The sequence below is a fragment of the Eptesicus fuscus genome, chromosome 14, assembly GCF_027574615.1.
Source record: "Eptesicus fuscus isolate TK198812 chromosome 14, DD_ASM_mEF_20220401, whole genome shotgun sequence".
NCBI lineage: Eukaryota > Metazoa > Chordata > Mammalia > Chiroptera > Vespertilionidae > Eptesicus > Eptesicus fuscus.
Genome location: NC_072486.1, coordinates 749436 through 770773, shown reverse-complemented (window position 1 = coordinate 770773; position 21338 = coordinate 749436). Strand labels below are relative to the sequence as shown.

General features: G+C 67.5%; 1 protein-coding gene across 1 annotated transcript in view; it reads left to right on the top strand.

Moving 5' to 3' along the window:
- The window catches only part of TNS3 (tensin 3), a 109185-nt gene that overhangs the window by 38960 nt on the left and 48887 nt on the right, over positions 1-21338 (top strand). Inside the window, exons 3-9 of the mRNA XM_028154125.2 lie at positions 10896-10948; positions 12722-12890; positions 15678-15728; positions 16216-16338; positions 16995-17059; positions 19721-19804; positions 20935-21047. Coding sequence (XP_028009926.2) covers positions 12741-12890; positions 15678-15728; positions 16216-16338; positions 16995-17059; positions 19721-19804; positions 20935-21047 — 586 coding nt within the window. The 5' untranslated portion in view covers positions 10896-10948; positions 12722-12740. The remainder of the gene's footprint in view (positions 1-10895; positions 10949-12721; positions 12891-15677; positions 15729-16215; positions 16339-16994; positions 17060-19720; positions 19805-20934; positions 21048-21338) is intronic.

The window sequence follows — 21338 nt, the reverse complement described above, 5'->3', positions numbered from 1 at the left end:
ACGGGGCACATTTGGTTTCCCTTCACGGGAACTCCTGGCCGCTTCCTCGTGCCTGACCCACTGAGAGGGACACCCCGCAGATGCAGAGGAGCCGCCACCTTGCCGGCCCAGCCTCCCACGCCGCCGCCTCTTCACGGCCTGTGAGGGTGGGAGGGGGACTGGGCAGGCCACGCTGTCGGTGTCCGCTGGTGCCCGGGCAGCGCAGAGCCTGGCTAATGGTTAACCTCCGGCCGCAGGTGCTCGCGGCTGAATCGCCTGCTTGTTCCGTCCTTGAGTCAGAGGCAGCATTGCATTCAGGGTCAGGACAGGCCTCAGATCCGCGCAGCATTCAAGTTTGAGGGCCTGTTACCTGCCAGAGAGGCACTGATCAAAAATGACACAGCGGCATGTCCCCCGAGGGGACATGAAGTCTCTGCCCGTGAGCAACGGCCCTTCTGGAAACAGGACGCCCAGCAGCGGGGACAGCGGCTGTCCTCAGTCTCCCTGATCCCCCTCGCATTTACCACGGGGTCATCACAGCACGGACTCTCCCCGGAGGGTGCGCAAGCCGCTCTGTGCAAACACGAAGCCCGTCCGCATGAGAACGAGTCCCGTTCGGAGACTCCGCTGGGCACAAAGGTGGGGGTCCGGCCCCGTGCATTGCTGCCAGCGGGCGTCTCCCCCAGCCCCTCGGGGCACCCAGGCCCTGGGTGGGGTCGAGCCTCGGTGTTGACATGGCCCCAACCTGCCGCACCCCTCAGCTCTGTGACTTTGGGCGTCCTTTTCTGGTCTAAACAATAGACTTTCACAAGCACTTAAAAAACAGCCCGCCCTGGCCGGTGCGGCTCCGGGGAGAGAGCGTCGGTCTGCGGACTGAAGGGTCCCGGGTCCGATCCTGGTCAAGGGCACAGGCCCAGGGTGCGGGCTCAATCCCCAGTAGGGGGCGTGCAGGAGGCAGCCGATGGCTGACTCTCTCATCATGGATGTTTCTCTCTCTCTTCCTCTCCTTTCCTCTCTGAGATCAATAAAGATATATTTAAGACAGAAGATGAAAAAAGAAAAAAACAAACAGCAGCCCCCTCCCTCAGTCGCCGTGGGCGGTGCTGGCGGCTCGTCTGAGAGCTGGCGGGTAGGGAAGCAGTCGGGCGTTCAGCGTCCTTCCTGAGCCACACGTCCTCGGGTTAAACGGACGCGCAGGTTTTCCGTGACAAATGCTGAGGGGGCAGAGCGGGGCCACGCCAGGTTTCAGATCCCCTCGGCCGGGCCCTGCCGTCCCCTCCGTGGCCACAGAAGGAAGCGGGCAGGGTCACGGGCCTCTCGGGCAGGGGCTGCCCTCGGCCGAGCACGTGCCTGCAGCCCGTCGTCACCCAAGCCCAGGCCCCCCCACGGCTGACGGGAAACGCAGGCCGGGACCTGACCTGACCTGACCTGACCCTGGGGCTCCGCAGGCCCCGAGGGGAACCTGCTGGGCGAGGAGCCGTCGTTTCGAGACGTGGCAAGAGGAGGGGGAAGAAGGCCCGTGAGTGAACCGGAGGCTGTGACGGGGACACTGCGACTGTATCTGGGCCCCGAGGCGGATCACCAGACTGTAGGGAAGCAGCCCAAGCCGAGCGGGCCGGCCGAGGCCCACGCATTCCTGCTGCGCGGGCTCCAGGCCGGCGATTCCGGAAAGACCCCAAACCCGCTGGGTCCGTTCATCAGCACGAGACGCAGACGGACACGTTTTCTAACACGGCAGCGTTTGCTCCATAAACGGCCACAGAGCGAGTGTCACACCAGCCGGCGCGCCTGCTCACCGGGAACCCTCCCCTCCGGGGCGGCGAACTGCAACGTTCTGCTGCTCTGGGCCCAGGTGCCGCCGCGAGGGCAGGTGTTGATTCGTGTCACAGAGAACTCCACACTCAGGAGCGAAGAGCGGCTGGATGTGTGTGAGGTAGTGAGCTCCCCGTCCTGTGGTCAGACGGCTCCTCCGCGCGGAGGCAGTCGTGCTCAGCAGTGTGGCCCCGAGAGGGTGGGGGCGTTCTCCCGCGATGCTGTTGGGACAGACGTACGTGGGGACGTTAGAACTGCGACGTTTCCCAGGTGAACCCGGGATCGAGGGTCTGCAGATCCATGCCGGTCACGTTCCAGCCGATCCCTGTGAGTGTGGGTTTGTGCTGGCGTGGGCGCCGCCGGGCACCGGCCACGCCGAGCAGGCGGCGCTCTGCGGCCGATGCAGCCTCGGGCTGGTGGGGAGCAGGTCTCTGGGCTGCAGCTGGGCGTTCGTGTTGTGTTTGTGCTTCTCGTTGGTGCTGTCACCGGAAAACGGCCCGTCTGTAGCGCTGGGTGCTGCGTGCGCTCAGGAGCGTAAGATGCTGTCCTGGGTCCAGGGACTGGTCCGAACAGGACGACTGTAGTTGATTGGGTGTTGATTGGTTAGGGTTGGTTAGGTGCTGACTAGGGGTTGGTTAGGTGTTGATTAATTAGGAATTCACTGGGGTTGATTAGATGTTGATTGGGATTGATTAAGTATTGGTGTTCAGTAGGGATTAAGGATTGATTGATTGATTAGGGGTTCATTATGTGTTGGTTGGTTGTGGATTAATTAGGTGTTGATTAGGGATAGATTAGGGATTCATCAGGTGTTGATTAGGCATCGATTAGGTGTTGATTAGGGATTGATTATGTGTTGGTTAGGGATTGGTTAGGGATGGATTAGGTATTGATTGATTAGGGATTCATTAGGTGTTCATTAGGGGTTGATTAGGTATTGGTTAGGGATTGATTTATTAGGTGGTGGTTAGGGATTGATTAAGAATTGGTTAGGGATTCATTAGGTGTTGATTGATTAGGTGTTGATTAGGGGTCTTCAGACGGCCCCATTGTTCCCGCCTAAGATCTGTCCTTTCCCTGACGTGCCCGTCACAGAGGACAGGCCCAGCCCACTTTCCCACGGCCTCTCCCTGAGGGTGGGGGCAGGGAGGACAGGCCGAGTGGGAGGGTCGTGGCCGAGGCTGCCCGGTCCTGGCTCCTGGGCACAAGATGGGCCCCGCGTCCCAGCTCTGTGCTCGCCGGCTGCGTGGCTTTGGGTGCCTGGCCTCCCCTCGCCAGGCCTGGGCCTCAGCTCCCTTTGGGCCAAGTTGGGGAGGCGAGGCGTCCGGCTCTGGGCGCTGGGAGCCACGAGAGCGGGGGCAGGCGGCTCAGCGTTGCTGTGGGCAGAGTGGCTGTGCGTGCGGCTGTGACCGTTACGCTCCTCCTGTGGTGACGGCGATGAGGAGGGACCCCGCGGCACAGGAGCCCGACACGTAGGAAGGATCCGAACTTGTAGCTGGTTCTTGAACCGAAATAGCCGTCAACTCACAGTCTCCTAACCGTGTTTCCTTCTCTGTAAACTGTAACGTTTGCATCTGAAACGGACCAGTCACCTTCTGCCTCTGAGGCGCCCCGGTCCGTCTGGGAGCTCAGGTGGGGGCGGGGGTTCCCATCCTGGTTTGGACACCCCAAGTGAGCCCTTAGAATTCCCGCCTGGGCTCCCTGGAGCTGCTGGGAAAGCGCCAGGGGCTCACAGGTCATCTGAGCACGTCCACCCTCGGGTCCGCGCCGCCCCCCCATCTAGTCCAGGGCCCGGGGCGTGCACCCCAGGCTCCAGCGTCCGGTCTGTGCTCGCGGCCACAACGGCTCTTCCTTTCCCGGCCTCTTCGGGGCCTGCGCAGTGTTTCCTCGACCCCGGCAAGCCCGGCGCCCGCCCGGTGTGAGCAGCTGGGCAGACCCGGAAGGAGGAAGGGAGGCCCTGGGCCCGGGGCCCGGCGAGCAGGCTGGTGGCAGGCGTGGCTCCGGGGCCGATGGGCTGACCAGCAGGGAGGGCCTGGCGGGCGGTTGCGCTGAGACCTTGTTCCTTGGTAAGAACTGAGGCGAGAAGGAGTGAGCGCCCGGCGGCAGCGGTCGGGTGGGCGGGCTGCCAGGTGGCTCCCTGCTCGGTCAGCGGGCGTCCGGCTGCAGCTGGCTGCTCTCTCTCTGTCTCTCTGTCTCTCTCTCTGTCTGTCTCCTTCTGTCTGTCTCTGTCTCTCTATCTCTCTTTTCCTTTCTGTCTGTCTCTCTCTGTGAGTCTCTCTGTATCTCTGTCTCTCTCTCTGTCTGTCTCCTTCTGTCTGTCTCTGTCTCTCTATCTCTCTTTTCCTTTCTGTCTGTCTCTCTCTGTGAGTCTCTCTGTATCTCTGTCTCTCTCCGTGTCTCTCGTTGCAAGTTTCCCGAATGTGGGAAACGGGCTTCCCAGCCACGGTGGGGTCTGTACGCAGAGAACCCGCTGGGAAAACGCCGTCAGGGTTCCTTGTCCGGTGAGCCCGCTTCCCCCCGGAGGCCGGTCTGCAGACGGCACCGCCAGGTCTGTGCCGAGACGGCTGTCCCGTGTGGTTCAGAGTCGTCCTCGATGGCCTAGTGGAGCTGAAACTGACCTGACGCAGGAACCACGCGGAGGGCAGGTGTCCTGTCAGGAAGGACGGCCGACGCCTCACCTCCGGGGGGGGGGGCTGGGGGGGGGCGCCTGGCTGCCTCCTGGGGGCACAGCCACCCCACTTCCTGCAGGAGGGAGAGCTGGGCCCTGGGAGCACCCGAGGCCTCGGGGCGGGGTGGGAGCACGTGTGGGCTGGGGTGTTCCTTCTGTCTTGGAATTCACTCTCTGGGACACATTCTGTCTGTCTGTCTGTCTGTCTGTCATGGCGCCAGCACAGTCCGGGCGGGTGCAGAGGCGACGGGGGCGGCCCTCCCTGCCCGCCTTTGGGACTGGGTCACAGTTACACACCCCCAGTTCCTCTCTGCCTGCCTCTAAGTCACCGTTAATATGTGTTTTATTGGTTTGGGAGCGGAAGAGAGAGATGGGAACGTCACGGTGGGAGGAATCGCTGCCCGGCTGCCGCCTGCGCCTTCTGGGAAAGGGGCTCACGCTCTCCCTGGGAGAGGACGTGGGGGGGGGACTTGCGCTCGTCTGAGCTCGATGTGCGCAGCCCCCGAAGCGGCAGGCCCTTCTCCTGGGAGACGGGGGGGGGGGTAAGGGGGGGCAGGAGGGTCCCGTGAGGCGTCGGTGCTCATCCCCAGGCAGCCATGAGCATGCGGGACCAGTACGCCCAGGCCAGGGGCGTCCCTCCCGCAGGCGGGCACACGGGGCAGCCTGGGAGGGAGTGTGCGGACGGTCTGGAGGCCCCCCTCGTGGCTGAGGGGGAGGAGGGGTGTGGGCGGGTGTGGGCGGGCGAGTCCGGCCGTCTCCTCTGTGTGCGTCTCATCCTCCCGAGTTTTCTGCAGTGAAGCGACGCGCTGCTCTGCCCTCGGCCGGCCGCACCTGTGAGACGCAGGTCGGGGGGGGGGCCGCTGCGCCAGGCGGGCGGTGGAGGTGCAGCCATGGCACAGAGGCAGACAGCGCGGCTCGGGGAGCGACCGTCCTGTTCGGGCTGAGGGCGATGACCTCGCGCCCCTCAGAAGGGCCGGGGAGAGGGGTGGGGCGTCGAGGGGCGATCGGGGACAGGGCTGGTCGGGCGGCTCCTCCTGCTGCTGTCCTCTCAGCTTCACCTCCGAGGGTCAGTGACCGAGCCGCCATCCTGTGCAGCCCCTGTCATCCCCAGGAGCCTGGGAGCGGGGGTTGGGGTGAGCCGGGGTGGACGCCCCGCCCCCTCCTCCCCGTGCCGTTTCCTGGTTTCCTGTCGGGAGGAAGGACAGAGGGAGGCAGGCGGGGACACAGGTACCTCACGAGCTCCGGGTGGAGGCTGGCACCTGCCTCCCGGGAGCCACAGGAGGTCTCTGTCCTGGGGGCACCCCGTGCGCCCCCTTCTGCTTCTCGGGGAGGGTGGCTGGCCATTGGGAGGACCCAGCCGCGTAGCCCTCGCTCCCTGCAACCCTTCCTGTGTCCTGTGTTCTGTCCTGGCACCCGCCCCGCCCGGGACCGTCCCTGCCTGCTGCTCTGTGAGCCGGCGCATGGCCGCCTGCGACCTCCCTGCGGGCGGCTCCGACCTGCTGGCCGGCTGCGAGGCGTCAGGGCAGCCGGGGAAGGGGCGCTGGGCGCAGGCGGGACAGGAGGCGGCCAGAGGCGGCTGCTCCTGACAGAGGAGCCCGGGTCCTGCCCGGCGCAGTGAGTCCCGCCCGGCCGAGCTGCGGGCGCACGTGCACTTGGCTCTGGGTCTGCGGCCGCCCCGCCCCTGTCCTCGCTCTGCCGAGTGGCCCTGACCTGTGCCCGCATCTGTGACCTGTGGGAAGCTCTAGGGACCGTCCCTCTCTCTTGCGTGTCCAGCGTCACAGCCTCCTCCTCCCATAGGGCTCGGCGTCCCGGGTTTGGTGACAGATGGGCACAGATAGAACCTCGGCTCCTGGCCGAAACCGGTTTGGCTCAGTGGATAGAGCATCGGCCTGCGGACTCAAGGGACCCGGGTTCGATTCCGGTCAAGGGCATGTACCTTGGTTGCGGGCACATCCCCAGTAGGGGGTGTGCAAGAGGCAGCTGATCGATGTTTCTCTCTCATCGATGTTTCTAACTCTCTATCCCTCTCTCTTCCTCTCTGTAAAAAATCAAAAATATATATATATATATATAAAAAAAAAAAGAACCTCGGCTCCTGGGTGAGCTGGACAGGAGGGTGTTATCCAGGTTCTAACATCAGCCTCAGCCTCAGCCGCCGGCAGTTAGCTCTCCGGTCCCTGCTCCCGTGGGACGCTGATAGCGACGCTGTCCCGTGTCCTGTTCTGGGGGTGGGGTGGGGGGGGTGCGGCTGGCCTCGGCCTGTGGGAAGCTGCGCCCCATCTGTCTCCTCGCGCTGGCGGTGGGACGGCCCTCCCGGCTGCTCACCGTCCAGCGGGGACGCGGGGAGCCGGAGTGCAGGCCCGTCCCTGCCTCGCACCTGAGAACAAGCCTTCGATTCATGGCTGGTATTTACTTAGCGCTCAGGACTGGCCTGATGCCGCTCTCGGCCGCACACGGCTTCCTCATTTAACCCCGGCTCAGCCCACGTCCCAGGTGAGGACACTGAGTCACGGGGAGGCCAGGTGCCCGCCCCCCTTCTCCCCTCCCCCCCCTCCCCGGTCAGGCAGCTTCGAGAGGGGTGGGGTGGCCTCGCTCCCGGTGCTGGGATTGCAGTTTCCGCTGACACCCCCCACCCCAGCCCGCGGCGGGGCCCCAGGCAGTGTGCTTGCTGGGACGCCCGCCCGCCCGCCTGCCCACGGGGCGAGTGCAACAGTAATCGAGGAATGAAGGAACCCGCCCCCAGGTGTGTCGCTGATCGTGGCCTTTGAGAAAGTCTCACATCCGTTCCCCGGGGACACTGACCCCGTGCGGGGTTTCCGCTGACCGGCAGGAGCAGCCGGGCCCCAGGCAGCCTGCTTCCTCGTCAGCCCGGCTCCGGCTCCGGCTCCGGCTCCGTTACGCAACGTCCCCTTTGTTCCCTTTCACGGAGTGGTTCGCGCGGCGGCGTTCGGCCCGTGTGCGCGGAGAGGGGCACGCGGCTCGTGGCTCCGCAATGCGGGCGTTCTCGCCACGTCCCTGGGTCTCGCCCCGGTTCCCGGGGTGGCACCTGCCGAAGAGCTTTTGCTGCTTCTCATCCAAAAGCCAGAGAGGGCGTGGGCCGGCGGGGGACAGGGGCCGGCCGTGCGCCTCTCCGGCCCGGGGGCCGCATGCTGCCCTTCCCCAGGTGAGCAGCAGGGGCTGGCGGGAGAGGCTGAGGGTCAGGTGTTAGTCCCAGGGCTGCCCGGCCCCAGGGGCCTGTCTTGGGAGGCGGGGACTCCAGGAGACAGCATCAGTGGGAACGTGGGGAACCAGGACCCCAGCTGGCACAGCTGCTGAGCCCCCCAGTCAGTGAGCAAAGCCCAGGGGTCACTGCGGGGAGCCAGGCCGGGGCGGGGCGTGTTCCCCGATTTCTCTGTCACTGGTGCTCAGCACGAGGCTGTGCCAGGGACAGTTCTTCCTGCACACGCCCCGCCCAGCCCAGGCCGCAGACCCGGCTGCCGCAGCCTCGCCTTCCGTTCTGCTTCTTCGAGACGTCGCGTCAGCCACTCGGGACTTTCTGTCCCTGAAGGGAAGGCGAGCGAGGGTTTACCACTGAGATGTGTGGGCAGCACCCCGTGCCTCTCACATGACCAGACCCTCCCTCCACGCGGCATCGCGGGCATCGCGCCTCCCTCCTCCTGCCGAGCCGGGTCGGTGGGCCGCTGCTCCGCGGCCGGCTGCTGGGGGACGGGCAGGGGGTGGCTTCGTGGGGACGCAGAGCGTGGACAGGAGTCCACACCAGAGGCGTCCTGTGCAGGTGAGGGCTGTGTGTGAAGACCGTGGCGGCGGGACCTGTGAATGGGGACCAGGGCCCCGGTGCTGGGAAGAGGCCGTCTGAGCTGAGAGGCTGAGGGTCAGGCCTTAGTCAGCCAGGTGAGCTTGCCCAGAGGAGTGGGAGCATGCCGCCCCGCACAGCATGTGCAGAGGCCCTGGGCAGGAGGGAGTTGGCCGTGTTGGGGGCACTGAGGGGCAGGGACGGAGAGTGAGGGTGGCTGTGGGGCGGGGGCTGGCTCACCCGGGGCTCACGGGCCAGGCCAGGTCCCGCCCTCACCCATCGCAGTGGATGAGGGACATTGCCGTAGCATCGACCCCGCACAGGTGTCACTTGCTGCCTGTGAGTGTGCTCTCCAGGCCCTTCTGCCTGCAGGACGCACACCAAGGGCAGGCCTGCTGTGCATGTGTGTGTGCATGAATGTGTGTGTGTGCACATGCATGCATGTGTGTGTTTGTGCATATATGTGCACACGTGTGTCTTCAGGAAGCACCCTCCTGCCCCCTGACATGGGACACTGCCTCTGAGTGACCCTCATGTGGCACTTCCTCCTCCGTTCACAGTTCCTCTCCCATCTCTCGGTTCCCAGAGGTCTCGTGAGAGCAGGTCACGTGGCGGGAGGGGGCATTTGCTCCTGTGGGCCCTGCTCTGCAGAGACGGGGGTCTCAGGGTGCAGAGGGACCGAGTCTGGGGGAACCAGGACCAAGGAAAGGCGCCCGGCCCCGCCCGCCCCGTGGGCAGCGCCTGGGAAGCCCCTCTGGGCTCTGCCTCTGTGGAGGGAGTGGTTGTGTGGCTCAGACCTCCAGGGTCACTGTCCTCTGCTGAGAAATGGCCACGTGGGCTTAGATCCACGCTGCACACCCGCACGTACAGGAAGAATGCGATAGAGCGTTCCAGAAATGAACTGAGGCCCGACGCAGCCTGCCCAGATGTCATCCGGGCGTGCGTGTGAGTCACGGGCCCTTCCCCGTGCGGCAGGGAATGGCGCTGTGGCTGAGCATCACCTGCCCGCACACCCGCCCCTGGGTGACCCCGGCGTGACCCTGCATGTGGCTGACCGGGCCGCCGTGCTTGCTGTTACCAGCTCTCGCCGTGCAGGGAGCCCGCCAGTGCAGATGCCGCACTTCCGCGGACGCGTTCCTGAGCTGCGGAGCCACATGCGCCGGCCGGGCCTCTGGGTGCCGTCTCGCGGGCGGCTGACCTGAGCTGTTGGCTCAGTTACGGCTCACCGAGAGGCGAGAGCCTCTGTGCTCTGTGCTCCTGCACGCTCGCCGTGACCCTCCCTGCTCTCCTGGGCAAACCTCTCCCTGTTCGGAGTTGTCTAGCCTGAGCCGTTCAAGTGTGAGGGCGGGACCTCGGGCCAGTGTGCAGCCCCGGGCGACGGCACCGCCTGGGCGGGACCCTGTGGCCACAGGGCGGGTCTGTCATCCAGCCCCCAGGCCCGTCCGTCTGGCCCGCGGAGAACACGTCCTGTGTGGTCACCTCGGCCAGTGCCCAGTCCCCTCCTCGCAGGCCAGAGGACGAGGAGACGCGTCAGCTGGGAAAGACCCCTGGCCCGTGTGGACGAGCGGGGCCGGGGGGCGGGGAGGGCGCCGTCCGGTGCTGCCTCCGTGCGGGGCCAGGATCACTCCTCTGTGGTCTGGGGCTGGCTTAGGAGTTGCCTTGTCGAGATTTCAGGAAAGTGTGTGTCTGGTGGACCCTGAAGTGGCCTTGTTTTCACCCCGTCCCTCCTGTGGGAGCCAAGTGAGCAGGCGGCGGGGGACCTCAGGGGAGAGGGTGTCAGCCTGTCTGAGGGGGGCTCCGTCCACCCTGCTCGCAGGGCCCGCGTCACCCATCAGCTGTGCGCCCGCTGGGCTGGTCCACAGAGCAGGGTCCCGGGGACGCGGTGCCGAGGGTGGGGGCTCCCCCGGAGGCAGGAGAGAAAGGGGCCCAGGCCGGAGGGCTTTCGGGAGAACTGAGGGGGCATCCCCGTTTCTGCCGTCCTTGGCAGCACCGCTCCGCTCCGAGCCTTGGTTTCCCCGTGGGAATACTTCCTGCAATAGTTCAGTGTTCCCTGGGCATGTGACACACACGTGCACGCACGCATACACAGGGGCCTTGGCGTGTGACACACACGTGCACGCACACACGCACAGGGCCTTAGCGTATGACACACACGTGCACGCACGCATACACAGGGCCTTAGCGTATGACACACATGTGCACGCACACACGCACAGGGCCTTAGCGTATGACACACACGTGCACGCACACAGGGGCAGTCGCAGACCCGAAGCTTCCTTCCGGTGGACAGGCCTTAAGAAGGGAGTAGGTGTGGGTTCTCTCCAGTGCTTCGGCACAGCCGACCGGGGAATGGTAGTGGCTCTGTGCCGAGAGCGCCTCCTGTCTGCAGAGACGAGCTTTCACACGTGCCGGGGCCCTGCCCTCTGTGGACCCGCCCGCTGCCGGCCATGGGTTGTGACACTTGTCCCGGGGCCCAGATCACCAGATAGACCGGACATCCGCCCCGGTGACGAGATGAGCCGCAGCCCCGTGTGACTGTCCGTTTATGACCAGCGGAGGAGGAGCCGCCAGCTCCCTCCTGGGGTTTGCGACGTGGACGGCAGGCCCGGAGGCCGCGGGGTGACCGTGCTTTCTCCTCCGCAGGCTCCGGGGCCCGCCTCACTGTCCGCTTCTCCCCGCTGCCGCAGACTGTCCAGGTGAGTGTCCGCCGCCCTCGCCTGCGTCCCTGTCCCGGCCGGACCTCACAGCAGGCCGGGCCGGGGACCGTGCACTGTAGTCACCTGGGTCTCTCTTATTTTAAAGCAAATGCTCACAGGGGCACGTGTACCACGTTACGTCTGCATGTCTGATGCGGTCTCCTGGCTTTAGAGCCCAGATCCTGGGCACGTGACTGCCTTTCCGTAAATAATTAGACTCGAGGTTGTGAGAGTGGTTGGGGTCCCAGACCTGATTCTGGCGTGTGCCGCGAGCTCCATGCGCCTCCGTCAGAGCGGGTGCCTGGAGGGACGGCCACAGCCCGGCTCCACGCGTGGGGGCCCCTCGAGGCCACGGCGGCGGAGGGGCACGTCCTTTATGTAGCTCACGTGTTCACAGACGTCGGCCTTGGCCTCTATAAGCAGGCAGACTCCTCCCTGTGTCTGTGCGTGAGGCGGAGGGAAACCCGGGGTAAGGGTCCGTGGTCAGCGCCAGGAGCCGGCTGACGGTGCCGGGTGGTCGGTGCTGGCGCTGCTCTGAGGGGTGGCCGTGGCAGCAGGTATTTCTAAAAGGTGCCTTTATCCTCCCGAAATACAGACGAGCGTATTTGCACGTGGAACGCTACGCCACCTGGGATCCTGCAAGCCTCGGTGTAGGAGGCAGCAGGGGGGGGCTGGCGTGAGTTAACTTCTGAGCCACAGGATGGGTGCTTGCCGGGCTATGAAGCCATTTTGTGTGTGTTTGAATTTTTCCAAAACGAAGAGAGAAACTCAGGTAACCAGGGTAGTAAATAGACCAACAATCGCCACAAAGCCCACAGCTGGTGGCAGTGGCCTTGACCCCACAGCTGGAGGCAGCGGCCTTGACCCCATAGATGGAGGCAGTGGCCTTGACCCCATAGATGGAGGCAGCGGCCTTGACCCCACAGCTGGAGGCAGCGGCCTTGACCCCACAGCTGGAGGCAGCGGCCTTGGCCGAGCTGGACTCACCTGCCCCGACGCCCACATCCTCTGTGGCTTCACTGCGGCTGCCCCCCGCCCCCTCCCCCCCCCCCCCCCCCGTGCGGGTGACCTTGCCCCTCTCCCCTGGGCGTTCTCCCTCCATCCCACACACCCCTGCAGACCTGGGGTGCCCAGCTCAGTTCCCCCAGCAGAGGGAGGGGAGGTCTGGTCCAGTCCCCCCGCCCCCGCACAGCCAGCCCTCGCCTAGCCCTTGCTCAGCCCTCGCCCTAGCAGCGCCCCCTCTGCTGGCTCCTCCCGGCTCTCTCCCCCACGCCCTCCTCACACCTGGGACCTCATCTCAGGTGGCAGCTCCAGCCGCCCTCCCCCCAGGGCCAGAGCTCTTCCAGCCCCCCACTGCGCTGAGCTCCCTTCCCCTCCCTGGCCTGCCCCCCTCCCCCCGCCCCAGGGTGCCACCTGCGGACCAGGCTGCAGGCTCCCAGTCGGGCCTCTGCACCCACACCTGCCATTCACTGCTCAGCTGCCAAGTGCTGAGCTGCCAGCGGGGCATGGGACGGGACGGGACGGGATGGGGACGGGTGGGTCTCTCAGGCCAGGCTCTCTCCGACCCGCCTCCTGCGAGGCCCCCTGCAGGGTCCCCAGGCCCTGAGCACGGATAGGATTGCCGATACCGTCTGCATGTCTGTGACGAGCCCACACCCAGGAAGCAGACTCAGCAGGTCCCCGAGTCCCTGTCGTCGGTCCGCTGAGCCCGCGGCCGCGTCCTTCACACCGTCCCTCCGCTGCGGGGCCGGCGCCCACCAGCCTCTCCCCTAGGCCGGCGCTGAGCCCCGCCATGGAGGACGGGCGCGAGCTGGACCTCACCTACGTCACCGAGCGCATCATCGCAGTGTCCTTCCCCGCCGGCTGCTCCGAGGAGTCCTACCTGCACAGCCTGCAGGAGGTGACGCGCATGCTGAGGTCCAAGCACGGCGACAACTACCTGGTGAGCAGGGGCCGGGGACGCTGAGCGTGGGGACGGGAGACGCTGAGCGTGGGGACGGGAGACGCTGAGCGTGGGGACAGGGGATGCTGAGCGTGGGGACGGGACGCTGAGCGTGGGGACGGGAGACGCTGAGCGTGGGGACGGGAGACGCTGAGCGTGGGGACAGGGGATGCTGAGCGTGGGGACGGGACGCTGAGCGTGGGGACGGGGACGCTGAGCGTGGGGACGGGACGCTGAGCGTGGGGACGGGACGCTGAGCGTGGGGACGGGACGCTGAGCGTGGGGACGGGACGCTGAGCGTGAGGACGGGGACGCTGAGCGTGGGGACGGGACGCTGAGCGTGGGGACGGGGACGCTGAGCGTGGGGACGGGGGACGCTGAGCCGGGGACAGGGACGCTGAGCCGGGGACGGGGGATGCTGAGCGTGGGGACGGGGGACGCTGAGCGTGGGGACGGGAGACGCTGAGCGTGGGGACGGGGACGCTGAGCGTGGGGACGGGGGACGCTGAGCGTGGGGACGGGAGACGCTGAGCGTGGGGACGGGGGACGCTGAGCGTGGGGACGGGGGACGCTGAGCGTGGGGACAGGGATGCTGAGCGTGGGGACAGGGGATGCTGAGCGTGGGGACGGGGGACGCTGAGCGTGGGGACGGGGGACGCTGAGCGTGGGGACAGGGATGCTGAGCGTGGGGACAGGGGACGCTGAGCGTGGGGACGGGAGACGCTGAGCGTGGGGATGGGATGCTGAGCCGGGGACAGGGACGCTGAGCGTGGGGACGGGGGACGCTGAGCGTGGGGACGGGAGACGCTGAGCGTGGGGACGGGAGACGCTGAGCGTGGGGACGGGGGACGCTGAGCGTGGGGATGGGATGCTGAGCGTGGGGACAGGGACGCTGAGCGTGGGGACGGGGGACGCTGAGCGTGGGGCCGGGGGACGCTGAGCGTGGGGACGGGATGCTGAGCGTGGGGACAGGGGATGCTGAGCCGGGAACGGGGGACGCTGAGCGTGGGGACGGGATGCTGAGCGTGGGGACAGGGACGCTGAGCGTGGGGACGGGGGACGCTGAGCGTGGGGATGGGATGCTGAGCGTGGGGACAGGGACGCTGAGCGTGGGGACGGGGGACGCTGAGCGTGGGGCCGGGGGACGCTGAGCGTGGGGACGGGATGCTGAGCGTGGGGACAGGGACGCTGAGCGTGGGGACGGGGGACGCTGAGCCGGGGACGGGACGCTGCATAAGGGCGTGGCCAGAAGGCACTGCGCTGGCTGAGACGTGGGGACCGAGCGCCGTGATGAGGGGCAGGAGGCCGCAGGTCATGGGACCAAAGCGGGTTACAGGAGGCGCCGGGCGTATGGGCAGCGACGTCTGTCCTGCTGCCCCCTCGGAGGGTGGACACCGGAATGGGGGGCCTGCCTGTGGGGAGAGGTTCCGTCCCCCTGAAACACACCGTGAGGGTGAGGAGGGCGGCAGGGCAGGGCTGGGGCGGCGGAGGCTCCCTCTGTGTCCCACGCCCCGGGCGGCCTGCCCTCCAAGTTCACACGCCCCGGGCGGCCTGCCCTCCGTGTTCACACGCCCCGTGCGGCCTGCCCTCCAAGTTCACACGCCCCGGGCGGCCTGCCCTCCGTGTCACACGCCCCGGGCGGCCTGCCCTCCGTGTTCCCACGCCCCGGGCGGCCTGCCCTCCGTGTCCCACGCCCCGGGCGGCCTGCCCTCCGTGTTCCCACGCCCCGGGCGGCCTGCCCTCCGTGTCACACGCCCCGGGCGGCCTGCCCTCCGTGTTCCCACGCCCCGGGCGGCCTGCCCTCCGTGTCCCACGCCCCGGGCGGCCTGCCCTCCGTGTCCCACGCCCCGGGCGGCCTGCCCTCCATGTCCCACACGCCCCGTGTGGCCTGCCCTCCATGTTCACACGCCCTGTATGGCCTGCCCTCCGTGTCCCACACGCCCCGGGCGGCGTGGCCTGCTGCTCCCGTCCCATGTGGTCTCTGCTGAGTGAAGTCCCTCCTTGCCCCCAGGCTCCCTTATCGCAGCCGCCATCTCCGCCTGATGACACGGAGCGTTACTGTCTCGTGGTCCTTATCAGCCTCCGGGAGGGCTGAGCCCAGCGGGGAAGGCGCTGCCCCAGCCCGACCGCTGCTGTCCCTCGTCCCTCAGTGCCTCGCTCCCTCCTCTCCCAGCGCCAGGCTCCGAGTCCCCTCCGCACGGGAGGTCTGGGGTCTGGAGGGGTCACCTTCCCGCTGGGAGCAGCCTCGCGGGGTCCAGGCACCCTCCCGCAGAGTGGCTGGGCGGGTCCTGCCTCTGGGACAGGGCCTTTCTGACTCTGAGGAGACACGAGGGCGTCACGTACAGCCTGAGTGACACCCGTGCCCTCGCTCTCCCGGGGACACCTGGGTGCAGTCCTCTGGCTGGACAGGGGACAGACAGCCTCAGGACCCACAGACCACGCCTCGGCCGGCCCGCGGGGGGAGGGTGACGTCCAGGGCCTGAGGGGCAGCCCGTTGCAGTGTAGGCACCCCCAAGGCCCGCGCTCGGCCCCTGCTGCTCCGCTGCCCTCCTGAGGGGGGAGGGGGGTGGGGGGGGGGGGGGCGGGGGCAGCACAGCCCCTCCGCGGGGCCCCTCCCGAGGGCGCCCTGGGTCGCGGGCCCAGCCTTGTATGTTCGTTTTATTTTGTGACGACGACACGCCTGTACACTTCCTCCTCGGTGACCCGCCCGACCCCGCACACTGCGTGAGGGCCGTGGTGTCTGTCAGCCCCAGCTCAGCGCGTCCGACACCTGTCTCCCCTCCGCAGGTGCTGAACCTCTCCGAGAAGAGATACGACCTCGCCAGGCTCAACCGGAAGGTGCGCCCCCCGCCCCCGCCCTCCGTGTCGGTGACGTGTCTCAGGGATGCTCGTCCCGCGGGCGCCCGTCCGCTCACTCCCGACCTGACTCGATGGCGAGGTCCGGAGCGCGTGGCCCTGGCGGCCTCGTCCAGTTAAATGTTTCTGCGGGACACGATGGCAGATGCAGGAGTTCCAACGTGACGCAGGACGACCCCCTGCGGCCCGTCCCCACCAGGCGTGGCTGTGCTTTACTTTATTTTAATTTATTTCCGAGAGGAAGGGAGCGGGACAGAGAGAAGTACCCATGATGACAGAGCCGTTGACCGGCCGCCTCCTGCACGCCCCCCACTGGGGATTGAGTCTCCACCCCGGCATGTGCCCCGACCTCCTGGTTCATAGCTCGGCGCTCAGCCTTTGAGCCAGGCCGGCCGGCGAGGCCGTGGCTTCTCCCCACCGGCCGCGTCTCCACCGCTGGGGCCCGCCTCTGAGGAGCCCGTCCTTGCAGGTGCTGGACGTGGGCTGGCCCGAGCTGCACGCGCCGCCCCTGGACAAGGTGTGCGCCATCTGCAAGGCACAGGAGTCCTGGCTGCACAGCCACCCGCAGCACGTGGTCGTCATCCACTGCAGGGTGAGCCCGGGGCGGGGCGGGGCGGGCCCGGCGGGTGGGGCGCCCTCCCCTTCCAGAATCCCTCCCGGCCCCGGGGTGGGGGCACCTCCCCTCCCAGAATCCCTCCCGGCCCCGGGGTGAGGGCACCCTCCCCTCCCAGAATCCCTCCTGGGCCCCGGGGTGAGGGCGCCCTCCCCTCCCAGAATCCCTCCTGGGCCCCGGGGTGGGGGCGCCCTCCGCTCACAGAACCCCTCCCGGCCCCGGGCGGGCAGCAGGCCTGTGGACCAGGTCCCAGAGGGCAGCGGCCTCAGAGACTAAGGGCCTGGGCACGGTGAGCAGGTGACCGTTCTCCAGGGGGCGCCCCTTTTAAAGAAGAGAAGGGCGCTCCCGAGTACGCTGCTCGGACTTCCGGCCCCCTCCCCTGCCCCCCGAGTTCTGGTCATTGACTGGACCTTGTGGGCAGAACGCCCGCCCAATGGGACCTGACGTCCGCGTCCTCGCGGGGTGGCCGAGGCGGTTGTGGGAGGGCGGAACCCCGTCCCCAGATGCCCGGCAGCACCCGCCTCTGCCCTGGGCCCCCAGTGTGCGTGCCCCTGCTGCCCGGGGCTGCTGGCCCCTGTCATCGCCCTCCCAGCCGCGGGGCGAGGGCGCGGGAACACTGGCTCCTGTCTCCTCAGGGCGGGAAGGGGCGCATCGGCGTGGTGATCGCCTGCTACATGCACTTCACCAACGTCTCCGCCAGGTAGGAGGCCTGCGCGGCCCGGGGCGGGCGGGCGGCTGGGCGGGCCTGTCCCTCTGCGTCCCCAGAAGAAACCCAGCTCGGGCGGAGGCCGTGCCCTCGGTCGGGGCACAGACGTGTGCACGCGTGGGACACGCTGACACCGCCTGGAGCCTGGGAGACACTGTGAGCGCACTGCCACCCCCAGGCTGCAGGGGGCAGCGCCGTGTTCAAAGCAGAGGGAGCCGGCTCCCTGGAAACGGCCGCAGAGAGGTGTCCGCGCACTGAGTGTGCTCACCGGCCCCGGGGCAGTTGCATCCTGTCCCTCGAGTCCCCAGGAGGCGAGGTCAGGGCTCCCACCGACAGAGGAGGACACGGCTGGCGGAGTCAGGTGGCGGCTCTCGGGGCTGGAAGAGCCGTCCGGGGACGAGCCGCCGCCCCCCCCCCCCTCCCCCCGCCGCCCCCACTGGGAGCACAGCGAGCGAGGGGGCCGCAGGCCAGCCTCCCGCTGAGCCAGCAGGCAGGGCACCCCAAGTCCCGGTGAGAAGCTTGTCCCCACGGCCCCCTGCGCGGTCCTGGCGTCTCAATGGCCACTCTGTGCCGCTGCGTCCGTCCGTCCGAGGAAACAAGCCGGTTCGGGAGCCACCAGCCCCTCCTCCCAGCAGAGGCAGACCTGCTCCCATGTTCTCCCTGGAAACGGGGGAGAGCCGCCCGCCCCCCCGGGGGAGGCCCTGGATAATGAGCCCTGTGTGCCGGCTCCCGCTCCCCCAGCCCTCGGCCAGGCCAGAGGCACTTGGACGGGGACCAGGCTCCCTCCCGCGGCCCCTGCACAGAGCCCCCGTGTTCTGCCCCAACAACGCAGCTCTGTCTGGACCCCGACCGCCCGGGGTGGGGGGGGGGGTGGGGAGGGGCCCGGTGGGGTTGGAAATGAGGAGACCGAGAGCTTCCTCACTCGTCACCCACACGCGGGCTGAGAGCCGCCTTTCCGGGCCGTTGCGCACGCAGTTGAGCTGCACGGCCCCACGGTGGACACGCCTGCCCCGTGACGGGCTGGTGGCAGTTCCTTGTGCTGTTGCTCGGGGGGCACCTAGTGCAGCAATGGGGGGGCAGCCAGAGCAACAGGGCTGGGTACCCGTCAGGGGCGCCCAGGGACAGCTCAGAGCTTTGGTGACCGGCTCGCTCTCTCGTCTCCCGAGGCCCGTGGGGGGCGGGGGGGCGCTGTGCAGCTCACTCCGTCCCACGAGGAGCAGGTCACCATTTCAGCCTTTGCGGGGGCTGCCTGTCCACGGGCCCCAGCTTCTCTCAGGACAGTGGGGGGGGGGGCGGGGGGGTGACGTCCGGCTGCGGCTGGATCAGGCCCTCGGGGCATCTGGTCTGGCCCCGCCAGGACACGGGGTCAATGGCACGCTGACCAAGCGCAGCCGCTGACGTAAGCGGTGAGTGTGTGGCCGGGTGATGTTAGACGCACCCACAGGGTCCTCGGCAGAAGGTGGCTCCCCACCCGCCCCCCCTGCCCCAGCCCCTCCGCACCAACGCGCCCGGGGCCGCAGAGCCACAGCTGGGCCTGTCACGACCGTGCCCGTGTCACTCCCGAAGCCGTCCAGGGAGCGGTGCGCCTCGGGCCACAGCCTCCGCCCCGAGATCCAAACAGAAAGTCCGGGCGCGGAGCGGGAAGAGCATCCGGCACCAGCTCCTGGAGACACGCGTGGGAGGCAGGCCCTGCTCACAGCACAACACGGATAACCCGCCGGCCGAGCATGCGCACCAGCAGCGGTCACCAAAACGAGAGGCTTCCAGACGAGGGGCGCGGTGGCTTTTCCACGAAACCGTGTTCTCAGCACGTGAAAGCCGGTGCCCCGGGCACCACGGCGCCGGGACCCAGCCCAGCTGGATGCGCAGCTGCGGCCCATGTGGGCCCAGTGGGGTAGCCGCCATCCTCCCGTCCGCTCGGTACCTCCAGCCTGGCCCCCGCCCTGGCCCCCATTTCTGAGCACACTTCTCTAAGCAGAGGCCACACGCGGACCCGATTTTCCAGGAAGCTCTGGGCTGCCGTGAGCCTCGTGACGCCGTCTGACCCTCACATTCCACGGGCTGTGCTGAAGTGGGGGGGGGGGGCTGTGCCCGGGTGGGGGGGTTCCCGGAGGAGCCAGCGCGGAGTGAGTCACGTCACAAACCGCTGTGCCGCCCGAGGGCCTCGGCAGCTCCTCCCGGCGACGCGTGTTCTGACCTCTGAGCGTGTCAGGCTGTGACTCCCTGTGGGAGCACTTGGGCGCCCCTGTGGGTCCCAAACATGCCTTTGGGGCACAGTGGGGTGCCACGGACGGTGGCCTCGGGCACGTCCGCCCCCGTGATGCTGACGTGGTCCGCCCACCAGTCTGGCCCAGAGCCTCTGAAGCCCAGGCGTGCAGGGGCCAGGCCGCGCCCCTGGGGCCGTGTGGTGGTCAGCAGGGGCCCTGGGCGGGGCTGCTGTTTCCTACGGGGTTTGGGCCTGCAGCTGGGCCTGCTGTGGCCGCCGCGTGTCTGTGGGGACGGGTCCGGGAAGAGAGCTAAGGTGGATCGCGTGGTGCCGCAAAGTGCGGGGACCTTGTGGGCGCCGGCCCAGCGCAGCCCAGGACGTGTCTGTCACCAGCCTCGGTCGCGTCCCCGGCGTCCGTGCGCGGGTGTGACACGCTGTCTCCTCCCCAGCGCCGACCAGGCCCTCGACAGGTTTGCCATGAAGAAGTATTACGACGACAAGGTCTCGGCCCTGATGCAGCCCTCCCAGAAGCGGTACGTGTGTCCCTGACGGGTGGCAACGCGCAGGCAGACGGCCCCTGAGCGAGCGGCCAAGAGCAGGAGGGAGGGCTCGCTGATGCGGGAGGCAGGGCCGCCCTCCTGCTGTCCTGGCGGCCCTGACGGGAGCCCTGGATGAAAGGGGAGGCGTGTGGAGCCCCTGGTGGCCAGGCCCTGGCAGCAGCCAGCCCTCTGGTCTTGGGTTCCCCCCATCCTGCACCCCGCCCCCCCATGACCTCGGGCGCTCCTCCTGTTTGTTCTGGGAGGACAGAGGAGCTGCTTGCCACCGGGAGGGCGGGAGGGCGGGAGCACCAGGAAAGGGACTCAGCGGAGCCGAGGTCTCCTCACACCTTCCTCAGAGGAGCACTGGCAGCCGGGTGGCCGAACTTGGCTTTTAACGTCCACAGAAATGCCCTGCTGGGCGCTTCACGCACAAATCCAGCCGCTTATTTTGAACTAATGGAGCACAGTGCGTGCATTGCAGGCGTAACTTAGAGATTTTTTTAAAAACATAAGTGAGGCTGCGGCTGCTGGTGGTTCGGTCGGAGGGCGGCCGTCCTGGGCGGGGGGGGCACCTACGCCATGGTCAGATATTGGGGGTTTCCTTGTGCTTGGAGCCAGGCCCCCGGGAGGAGGGGGGGGCGTGGTCGGGCAGCATCAGGCATGGCGGCTGGGCCCCTGCTCGGTCCCTGCCACACCCCGAGCCCCAGGGCCCAGCGAGGGAAGATCCCGTTAATTGTTTTTATTTTATTTTATTTTAAATATATTTTTATTGACTTTAGAGAGAGAGGAAGGGAGAGGGAAAGAGATAGGAACATCAATGATGAGAGAGAATCCTGGATCGGCCGCCTCCTGCACGCCCCACACAGGATCGAGCCCAAAACCCGGGCATGTGCCCTGACCAGGAATGGAACCGTGGCCTCCTGGTTCACAGGTCGACGCTCAACCCCTGAGCCACCCGGCCGGGCAGAAACGTCCATGTAGAGCTGTCCCCTGACGGTCACGTGCACATGCGGGACGTGCAGGCTCCACCGGAGACACGGCTGCAGGGCCCAGGCCCCTTCCTCTGGTCCCCACGGGCCGGGCTGGGAGGTGCCACCTGAGCGCTCACTGCCTGTGCCTTGCAGGTACGTCCAGTTTCTCAGCGGGCTGCTGTCGGGGACGGTGAAGATGAACGCCTCACCCCTGTTCCTGCATTTCGTCATCCTGCACGGCACCCCCAACTTCGACACGGGCGGGGGTGAGTGTCCCCCACTGGGCGGGCGTCGGGACCCCCTGTCCCCACTGGGCGGGCGTCGGGACCCCCTGTCCCCACTGGGCGGGCGTCGGGATCCCCTGTCCCCACTGGGCGGGCACCCTCCATCCTGAGGCCCAGGTCCCGGCCAGGACTGGACAGGCCTGTGTGTGGTGGGTCACTCACCTCTCAGGAAGGACAAACAGCCCAGAGGACCCCGGGCCCCTCACGCTGCCGTCCGACCGGCGCTGAGTCCAACCCGGAGGCAGCTAGTGGGCGCGGCCTCGTGCACCTTTC